The sequence below is a fragment of the Diprion similis genome, chromosome 3 (assembly GCF_021155765.1).
Source record: "Diprion similis isolate iyDipSimi1 chromosome 3, iyDipSimi1.1, whole genome shotgun sequence".
Taxonomy (NCBI): domain Eukaryota; kingdom Metazoa; phylum Arthropoda; class Insecta; order Hymenoptera; family Diprionidae; genus Diprion; species Diprion similis.
In genome coordinates this window covers 18174370-18185626 of record NC_060107.1, presented here as the reverse complement: position 1 = coordinate 18185626, position 11257 = coordinate 18174370, and the positions used below count along the sequence as shown (strand labels likewise).

The 11257-nt window shown below is 34.1% G+C and overlaps 1 protein-coding gene across 1 annotated transcript; it reads left to right on the top strand.

Annotated features, from left to right (window-relative positions):
* The first annotated feature begins 8540 nt into the window (after positions 1 to 8540).
* LOC124404708 lies at positions 8541 to 10364 on the top strand. The gene is made up of 3 exons (XM_046879038.1): positions 8541 to 8668; positions 8785 to 8946; positions 9044 to 10364. The coding sequence occupies exons 1-3, from the start codon at positions 8541 to 8543 to the stop codon at positions 10362 to 10364; spliced, it is 1611 nt and encodes a 536-aa protein (XP_046734994.1).
* The last annotated feature ends 893 nt before the right edge of the window (positions 10365 to 11257 follow it).

Sequence of the window (11257 nt, the reverse complement as noted above, 5' to 3'; positions counted from 1 at the left end):
CATGGATATGAGGAAAATTCTAAGCTGCAGGGTATAATCATTTTACAATTTACGTTATGAAAAATATCAGATTTCTTAATATGAGAATATTGCATCATTAATCATATACAATAACTATGTATCGAAAGTTATCCATTTATTTCAAACTCTGCTCTATGAGAAATATACGAACAAGCAGTTCGCATAAATTTTGATTGAAATTTAACACGTTGCTGTATGAATCAAATAACGTCGTGATTTTGCATAAGGTAGTTTGGCGCAGTAGGCCAAGAGCCGGGGATTTTTTTTCTGCAATCTTCTACACACGAAATTTTATTGTTGGAACATGTTCAGGGGTTTCCACTGAATATAAATCCAAGTTTGCGTCACGGTGGGGTGCCCGCGTTAGCCGCTATCTTGGAAAACACGTTTTATCAAATATCTCGTGAACCGTGCATCGTACGACAAAAATAGTGCAAATCATTTTCGTAGATAATAATATTCTCTACAACTTTTTTCATAACTTTTTTCTGTACAATGCATAAATCTTTATTTATAGCGCTCCAAGATTTTTTTAATTTATTTATTGCTAAATTTATAGTTAACGGTTGATGATACATTAAAAATGGTAATCACCAAATTTGTAGAGCATAAAATTTCCTATAAATTTTATCCGAAACTTTTTTTCGTGAAATGTATTCTTCAAGAGCTATAGCTTGATAGAACTTGCACCTCGTAAATTATCAGTGGAAATGTTGCTCGTTACTACGAGCGGAAAACATTTCGTATTGGATAAAACGGCATAAGATGTTCAGAAATTATTAATACAACTATTATAGATAATAATTAATGTTATTATTATATTATATTTTCATCATATTATTTTATTTTATATTATATTATTTATAATATGAATTTATTTATTTATTGCCGTTCTTTGAAAATTTGAAAAACTCACAACTCCACCGGAAATAGGATAAGGAATTCAAAAAAAATAGTTTCATAATTGTACGAAAATTGTATCATCGTTAAAAATAAAAATTAAAAGATAAATGTCTACATTTTCAAAGATCTTATTAGCCGATATAGCTCTTAATATTTTTCATGGAAGCTACCATCAACCCCCAAAACATATCCAAAATTCAAATTAATCTATCCACAAGTTTCTGAGACTAAATTTTTTTTCTGATTTTCAGCTTTTTTCGATTTATTCCGAAACGGCGATAGATAGAGATCTGAAACTTGCACGATCAATGTATCTTATTAGTACCAACATACCCTAAAATAATGAACCAGATATCTTTCTGGGGCCGATTCACCATTCTTATCGTCCTATGGCCTTTGTGTGATAAAAGTTGATGTTTTCATTTTGCAATCGCATCAACATTTCCGCAATGCTTTAAAAAAGTTCTGTGAAAGCTTTCCGCTTCTTAGCTCTTGCTATGCAAGAGCACTGTGTTGATTTTTCTACGAGCGCGGGTCGCGGTCGCGTCTCCGGTGCGCACCACTCGCATGACGATGAAATGTACCGACGAAACATGTATGACCGACGAAACATGTATGTTTCGAATCTCAATATCATTAACAAAATGCTTGTCGACGATATATACTCTTCTAATCATATCGTGTTTAATATTGTTCAATTAATTACAGAAATATATAAAATTATCGGTTCGTAATGTTTCATTGCGAAAAATATTTGTACATATAACAGTAAACGTAAATTATTCCGCACATTGTCGTAAATAATTCCAGATTTTTTCTCCGTGTATAACCAACAATGTATGAATCGCCTAATTCTTCGTGCGTACAGCATAGTCGTACGGTTGATGGAATGTCGGATGAACGAAGTTTTGCTGTAGTTAAAACCTAAGCAATAATTTTAAAAAATGTAAGTAAGTAACTTGACAGTTATAAAACCAACCAATGGCATTATAGTCGCATGCTTACATGCCACGAGCTTATTATCGACCAAGCAACCATGTCGTTACCTGTTCAAGTATCGTCGAAATAATTAATTTTTTCAAGCATATACCTCCTTGCGAGTCGATAATTTCAATACTGGTGTAATTAATTTAACAATATACGATTATAATAGTAATATCGTTTCCAAGCATATCCTAAACGATATTGATATTTGTAACATACATGTTTCATCCACACGTTTCATCGTCACCCGTTTTAGAATGTAACTGTCGCGCGCCGGAGGCGCGACTACGACACACACTCGTAGTAAAATCAACACAATGCTCTTGGACAATAAGACCTAAGAGGCTGAAAGCTTACACAGAACTTCTTTAAAGCATTGTAAAAATGTTAATTACGCGAAAAGCGTTCATTATGCGGTAACATAATAGTAATGTATGAAATTAGAATTATGCTTCGACTCAATTTCAATTCACTTGCAGTAATCAGTTATAGACAAAATGAGTATTGTTAGGTACATTTTTGAATGGAACAATTCTAATTTGTGTGATCATTGTTATTTTTAAACATCATTTGTGTTCAATGATGACGATCTGATTTGTTCGTAAATGAATTAATTTCTTACTTTCTTTTATTATGCTACACGTTGTTTATGTATTTAAAAAATAAAACGGGTTGCCATTCGCAACATTATACTAAATGTACTCCGCGAACGTTGCCTAATACAAAGTCGCATCGGTATGTGTTGTTCTCTCATACGAGACGTATGTAGTTCGGTGTAAAGCGTGCTTGCATTTCAAATACCGAAATGCTACAGTTTAGGCCAGTCAAATGAGCCTCAATTTTCATCAACAAACTAAACAAATTAATTGCAGCTCGAAATTTTCAGGGTAGCCGCATAACGTTATTCTAAGAAACTTTTTTCAATGAATTTTTGAAATCCGAGTACTCTAGGGGGGTGAAAACAATAAAAACCACCAAAAATCAAGACGCCAAAACGGTGTCTCGATTGCGGTTCCATCAAATTTAGAAATTTCGAAAATCTGAAAAGACAGTTTTGTAGAGGATTGAATTCCCTACTAAAAAGTCGCCGAGTGACCCACTCTACCTCCCATAGATAAGGCGTGGGAGGGGTCCAAAGTTAAGCGGACGAATTTTCGATTTCGCCTCAAAGCGGCGACAAATGACTCGATATTTAAAAATTCATAAGAAATACTAAAATCAATCATTTTGAAAAAACAAGGTGTGCTTTGTATTTAGAATTAGTTTATCTATAAGGTCAGAAAAGCACACCTTGTTTTTATAAAATGATTGTTTGTATTTTCTATGAATTTTGAAATATCGAGTCATTCATCGCTGCGTGGAGGCGAAATCGAAAATTCATCCCCTAAACTTTGGAGCCCTCCCACGCATTATCTATGGGAGGTAGAGGGGGTCACTCACCGACTCTGTTGTAGAGAATTCAATCCTCTACAGAACTGTCTTTCCAGATTTTCAAAATTTTGATATTTGTTCGAACCGCATTGACAAAATCGAAGTTAAAAGTTCCTTAGTAGTTGTTCTGGATAACCACATTTTCTCAGAAAAAAAACGGAAATTGATTTGAATATTCCTCGTTTAGTTTTCACTTCTAATAATTTTTGTGAATCCTTATGAGAATTGGGAACAAAATTCACCAGCTAAGTTTTTCATAAATTAAAATAAAGATTATTTCTCGACAAATAGATTCTTGAATACATATACACAAATTTACCGTCAAATTTCGGTATCAATTCAGATGTGGAGTACAGAAATCACAAAGTCGAGACGTAAAAAGATATCCAAACCAGGTATTTTTTGTATTTCTTAGAATAAAAAAACTCGTTTTACGGAAAATGTCTTAGAAACTTTCAACTCATATTATTACAAGGGTCCGCGATGTGGAATATAAACTGCGAATTTTGAATCACCCTGCAAAGTACGTACAGAGTTGGCGAGACTGTTGTGAATGATATCTATAATTGCATACAAAAAATTAGCAACACTTACCATTGCAACGAACGATTCTTTCTTTGGCCGTCAAATAGTACCGTTTTGTCTTGCAGCCCGTGCTATGTGTGGTATCCATTGTTACACTCACGAGATTATTGTTACTTGTAACAAATATATGTAAACACACTTATGGCGTGATAATTTGCACGTGATTCGAATTAGCGACACGACAAATTACCAAAAAATCCGCGCTTACTCCGTTCGCCGCGAAAAGTGGATGTGTACGGTGCACGAGTAATCGCAGGGATGAGATGTAAGTGAAGTTGGCGACGCCATTTTTGAATTGACCAAATCTACGATTTGTGCTACATTGTGCTACGATTGTGCTACATTGTGCCGTAAACTACAATCCTTTACATCAAAGAGACGAGCTTAAAACTCGAAAACCATTTTTTTTACGAGCACCGCCATTTTGAATTTTTCTATAAATGAAACTTGTGCTGAATTCAAAAATCCTTGCCAAATGTTGTGCCGAAATCAGCGCGTACCTGAATTATTCGGATTTCGAGTGAAAATTTTTTTTTTTAATAGATCAGCACCGCCATCTTGGAATAATAATAATTCGACGATTGTGCTAGATTGTGCTGGGCTTGTGCTACGTTGTGCCGTAATCGAGAATCCCTGATCTCTACGGCAACGCCAATGGCGATAGAATTTATTTGAACTGTGGAATTTCTCAGTTAGCGCCGCCATTTTGAATTTGTATGAAAATAAGACTTGTGCTGGATTCGAAAGTCCTCGCCAAGTGTTGTGCCGCAATCGGCGCGTGTCTGAATTATTCGGACGTTTGGCATTAAAGCAATGTTTATAATATTCCTGTAAAAAATCATAAGTTGTCTTTCAGAGAAAATTGTAATTATGAATATTGTGCTGAGTTGTGCTGTACGTGTGCTAACTTGTGCCATTGTCCCACTTTTCCTAATTTCGACGGTTTTCCAAAAAATCGCAAAAATCGAAAATCTTATCAGCCGAGCACTTTTGAAATATCGAAAAAAAAAAAAATTGTGCTAGATTGTTGTCGATTTGTGCTAACTTTTGTCGTATTTCGTTTTTTTTTTTTTTTAAATCCGTACACGACATTGTAAACAAGAAAGAAAAAACAAAAAAAGAAAAGGAAAAATTTGATGTAACGAGTTGGGCAGAGTTGGTCTAGTTGTAAGTGAGAAAATTTTATGTACCCGTCTAACACAATTCAGCATGATTCGCGGATTTTCAAAATTTTTGAAATATTGCAAATTTGAGTGTCAGCTGCGAGAAGAATTCAACTTTACAAGTTCAAGGGTGGGTCAAAGCTATTTTTGGGAAAGGAGAAAGTTTATGTACTCGTTTAGCACAACTTAGCACAATTCGCGGATTTTTGGAATTTTCAAAATTTTGCAAATTTGAGTGTCAGCTGCGAGAAGAATTCAACTTTACAAGTTCAAGGGTAGGTCAAAGCTATTTATGGGGGAGGAGAAGGTTTATGTACTCGCCTAGCACAACTCAGCACAATTCGCCGATTTTTGAAATTTTCAAAATTTTGCAAATTTGAGTGTCAGCTGCGAGAAGAATTCAACTTTACAAGTTCAAGGGTAGCTCAAAGCTATTTTTGGGGGAGGAGAAAGTTTATGTACTCGCCAAGCACAACTCAACACAATTCGCGGATTTTTGAAATTTTGCAAATTTGAGTGTCAGCTGGAAGAAGAATTCAACTTTACAAGTTCAAGGGTATGTCGAAGCTATTTTTGGGAAAAAAAAGTTCATGTACTCGCCTAGCACGACTCAGCGTAATTCGCGGATTTTTGAAATTTTCAAAATTTTGCAAATTTGAGTGTCAGCTGCGAGAAGAATTCAACTTTACAAGTTCAAGGGTATGTCGAAGCTATTTTTGGGAAAAGAAAAAGTTCATGTACTCGCCTGGCACAACTCAGCACAATTCGCGGATTTTTGGAATTTTCAAAATTTTGCAAATTTGAGTGTCAGCTGCGAGAAGAATTCAACTTTACAAGTTCAAGGGTAGGTCAAAGCTATTTTTGGGGGAGGAGAAAGTTTATGTACTCGCCTAGCACAACTCAGCACAATTCGCGGATTTTTGGAATTTTCAAAATTTTGCAAATTTGAGTGTCAGCTGCGAGAAGAATTCAACTTTACAAGTTCAAGGGTAGGTCAAAGCTATTTTTGGGGGAGGAGAAGGTTTATGTACTCGCCTAGCACAACTCAGCACAATTCGCCGATTTTTGAAATTTTCAAAATTTTGCAAATTTGAGTGTCAGCTGCGAGAAGAATTCAACTTTACAAGTTCAAGGGTAGCTCAAAGCTATTTTTGGGGGAGGAGAAAGTTTATGTACTCGCCAAGCACAACTCAACACAATTCGCGGATTTTTGAAATTTTGCAAATTTGAGTGTCAGCTGGAAGAAGAATTCAACTTTACAAGTTCAAGGGTATGTCGAAGCTATTTTTGGGAAAAAAAAGTTCATGTACTCGCCTAGCACGACTCAGCGTAATTCGCGGATTTTTGAAATTTTCAAAATTTTGCAAATTTGAGTGTCAGCTGCGAGAAGAATTCAACTTTACAAGTTCAAGGGTATGTCGAAGCTATTTTTGGGAAAGGAAAAAGTTCATGTACTCGCCTGGCACAACTCAGCACAATTCGCGGATTTTTGGAATTTTCAAAATTTTGCAAATTTGAGTGTCAGCTGCGAGAAGAATTCAACTTTACAAGTTCAAGGGTAGGTCAAAGCTATTTTTGGGGTAGGAGAAAGTTTATGTACTCGCCTAGCACAACTCAGCACAATTCGCGGATTTTTGGAATTTTCAAAATTTTGCAAATTTGAGTGTCAGCTGCGAGAAGAATTCAACTTTACAAGTTCAAGGGTAGGTCAAAGCTATTTTTGGGGGAGGAGAAGGTTTATGTACTCGCCTAGCACAACTCAGCACAATTCGCCGATTTTTGAAATTTTCAAAATTTTGCAAATTTGAGTGTCAGCTGCGAGAAGAATTCAACTTTACAAGTTCAAGGGTAGCTCAAAGCTATTTTTGGGGGAGGAGAAAGTTTATGTACTCGCCAAGCACAACTCAACACAATTCGCGGATTTTTGAAATTTTGCAAATTTGAGTGTCAGCTGCGAGAAGAATTCAACTTTACAAGTTCAAGGGTATGTCGAAGCTATTTTTGGGAAAAAAAAGTTCATGTACTCGCCTAGCACGACTCAGCGTAATTCGCGGATTTTCGAAATTTTCAAAATTTTGCAAATTTGAGTGTCAGCTGCGAGAAGAATTCAACTTTACAAGTTCAAGGGTATGTCGAAGCTATTTTTGGGAAAGGAAAAAGTTCATGTACTCGCCTGGCACAACTCAGCACAATTCGCGGATTTTTGAAATTTTCAAAATTTTGCAAATTTGAGTGTCAGCTGCGAGAAGAATTCAACTTTACAAGTTCAAGGGTAGGTCAAAGCTATTTTTGGGGGAGGAGAAGGTTTATGTACTCGCCCAGCACAACTCAGCACAATTCGCGGATTTTAGGCATTTTCAAAATTTTGCAAATTTGAGTGTCAGCTGCGAGAAGAATTCAACTTTACAAGTTCAAAGGTAGGTCAAAGCTATTTTTGGGGGAGGAGAAGGTTTATGTACTCGCCCAGCACAACTTAGCACAATTCGCGGATTTTTGAAATTTTCAAAATTTTGCAAATTTGAGTGTCAGCTGCAAGAAAAATTCAACTTTACAAGTTCAAGGGTATGTCGAAACTATTTTTGGGAAAGGGAAAAGTTCATGCACCTACTTGCCCAGCTCGACTTAGCACAACATTTACCATCATAATTTTCAAAAAGTGCTGAGCCAACTTCACTCACATTATTTTGTATCTTGAGTATGGTTTCGAAATTCTTTCTATTGATTGCTGTGATATATATGACTGCTTTTGTTCATGAAGTGTACATTTATCTGGCCAGTTTGGAAAGTTCTCTCATACATTTCTTGCATTCATACCTCCTCCCTACGATTTTTCGTAGTTTTTGATAAAAAAAATTTTTTTCAACTTTTTTTTCATGTACAACAATTTCCAACATATTCAGTTAATAAGTTTCGTTCATAATATATCGTTCATTTTCATTTTCATTTCTAAAAATTCTTTTCAAGTTTTCTCAGATTCATATTTTTGCGTTTACGAAAGTCTGTACGTTCTTACTGGTATATATTTCTTCCCGTAGTACTGTAATAGTCTTAGTCTATTTTGAATTACTATTTTTGGAAATCTCTTTTTTACATTTTCATCTTCTTAGTTTCCAATGGTTTTGTCATCATTTCTTGTGACGTATACTAAGTTCTGTTCATAACACATGATTATTTCTGTTGAGTACGAACAATTCTTACAAACCTTTTTTTCATTGATATTTTTCCTGGTTCGGATAACTGTATGATTTTACTGATAGATTCTTCGCTGTAGTATCGTTATAATCTTAATATGCTTTTTTATATATCTATATTGGCCTCCTGCACCAAGGTTGAGGGGATAAGCAAATCGATCGAGGCGCTCATGGTGGCGAGAAAGTTAAAAAGCGTTCCGGATTTTTACAGAGCGTACCATTACTGCTCGTATAAATTAATAAATATTTCCGTTAATTTATAATGGTTTGCTGTGTCTTTGGCTGTACAAATTCGCACACAACCAGCGCTTGTGAATTTTACAAATTTCCTAAACATAAGCACAAAGAAGATCAAAAGAAACTGTGGATTGCTGCTGTACAGCGGAACCAGTAAGATATCTTGACCTAACTAAGCTGGATGTATTAATCAGCTGTCAGCGTTGATGCTGTCTACTACATACCAATTCTATATCTTAAGTGTGTTCATTTTAATATTTTTTTTCTAGCCCCGATGGATCAAACTGGATATTAAAACCAAGTCATGTTATCTGCAGCCAGCATTTTATTGGAAATAGGAAGTCAGATTCTGTTTTAAGCCCTAGCTATGTTCCTACTGTATTTTCTTTGAAACATCGCAACAAAATTGATGAAAAACAAGCTTTAAGCAGGTATGAATAAAGTAATATGAATAAAATGAATGATTTAGATGTACTGATAATGTAATATTGTTATATTGTTTCTTATAACGTAATTCTTTATTTTTAGACATGCTCGTTTTATGAAACGCAGAATGGCTGATCAATCAAATGAATTGAATGTGGAAAAACCTCGCAGACAATTAAAGCAACAAAAAGAACGTATCAATGGTTATGAAAATGGAAATCAACAAAATGAAATTATCAATTATGGAGAAAATAGTGCATTTGATCGAAGTGTTATTGTAGGAAAAGAAAATGTGGACCAAGAATGTCAAGTAGAAATACTTCATTTAAATGATTTTAATACATCGAATTCTTTTACTTGTGTTAAATATATTTATAGCGATAAGAATTACTGTGACGCTGAAATTCAAACAGATTTAACATCTTTGAATACTATTGAAATTGTAGGGAAAAAAGTAAAATATCAATGTGTAGGCACACCTTCAAAAAGTGCTTGTGATGAAGAAGTATCTTGTAATTTGGAGAAGGAAAATAGAAAGTTTTGTGGTTATGAATCAATTATTAATGAAAAGCAACTAAAACAGACTGCAGGAGTGACAAAGGAAAATTTTGAATTTTTGTTGAAAAGGGCTAAATCAGCTGTAAATGAAAACAGATGTACTGTGTCGCTAAAAAATAGATTGTTCATTTTTTTAATTTTGATGAAAACAGGTTTAACATTTTCTACACTGAGTGTATTTTTTGCTGTAAATGAGACAACCATTTCAAAAATATTTTATTCAATGCTGCATCATTTAGCTGCAGTTACAGCAAATTTAGTGTTTTGGCCTGACAAATATGTAGTGCAAAGAACAATGCCAGATTGTTTCAAGCCAGAGTATGCAAACACTCGAGTTATAATAGATTGCACGGAGTTTAAAATTGAAATACCTAGTGGTGTAAATAATAAAGTCTTCACTTATTCTCATTATAAAAAAGGATTTACAGCAAAAGTTCTCATTGGAATTGCTCCATGTGGGTGGATTAGTTTCAAATCTAAAGTAGCCGGAGGAAGAAAAACAGATTCTAACATAACAATAGAATCAAAGTGTGTAGATTTACTTGAGGATGGAGATGAAGTTTTAGCAGATAAAGGATTTCCAGAAATTAAAGCAAAAATTGATGCATCAGGCAAAAAAGTATTGTTTGTTATGCCACCGTTCTTAGAGAAAAAAAATGAGTTCAGTGAAAAAGAAACAAGTTTAACATACAGCGTAGCAAGAGTTCGTATCCACGTCGAAAGAATTATGCAACGGTTGAGAACATACAAAATTTTACAATTTATACCGGAGCATTTGTTTTCAAGTATCGATGATCTACTCCAAATGTGCTGTGTATTAGTAAATCTTCAGACTCCAATAATTGCAGGAATAAATATTGAATAACAACAACTTTTTTGACAAGAAATAATTGAACGTTTTATTGTTTTTTTTTTTTTTTTTTCAACTGTCTTAATATAAAATATATTGTATTATTTTATAAAGTTGCATTTAATATTTAGAAGTACTGCAACTGCTTTTAGTAATTAATACTTGCTATTTTCATTTTTGAACTTACTATATCATAAATAAAAGAATATTTAATCATAATACTTTGGTATTGTTTTAACGATTGGAAAATGCATTTGCATTCTTTCTAAAATAAAATTGCGCATTGATAACCCTTCTCATATATTAATAACAAAGAAAACAAATTTGTAATAAAGTATCATAATTGTACTTTGATTACTTTCGGAAACAATATATTAATTTTGATTGGAAATGTCTTGCCCATTGAAACATCTTTTTTTTTCATCTTGATTTTCTAATGGTTTTGACATTAAGGCAGGTAAATAGTAATGAAAATAAAATTGTTCACTTTTAATAATGACTTTCTGCAAAAATGATTCATCTCTCTCAACTTGAACACAACAACTTCCATTTTCAATTGGCGAGTAAATAAACAAGTGACAGGTACTTACACCACTAACATACATTTGTACTTGACACTGAGTATAGTACATACTACTTTCTTTCAATCTTATTTGATCTCCATAAAATTTTAAATATTTGACATTGCATTTTTCATTCGCTTCATCAATAATTGGTAATTTTTGACAGCTACTAGGGGGCATTTTATTTCTATAATTCTAAGGATAGAATCATTTTCTAAAACTACTCCATCAAGGCTGGCACACAACCATGGTTGCCTATCGCTGACTAAAACTCCAAGTTTTATTACTTTGACTCCGTACATCTTCTCATAAACTTTTATAGCTTTTTTTTCGTTATTTCTACCA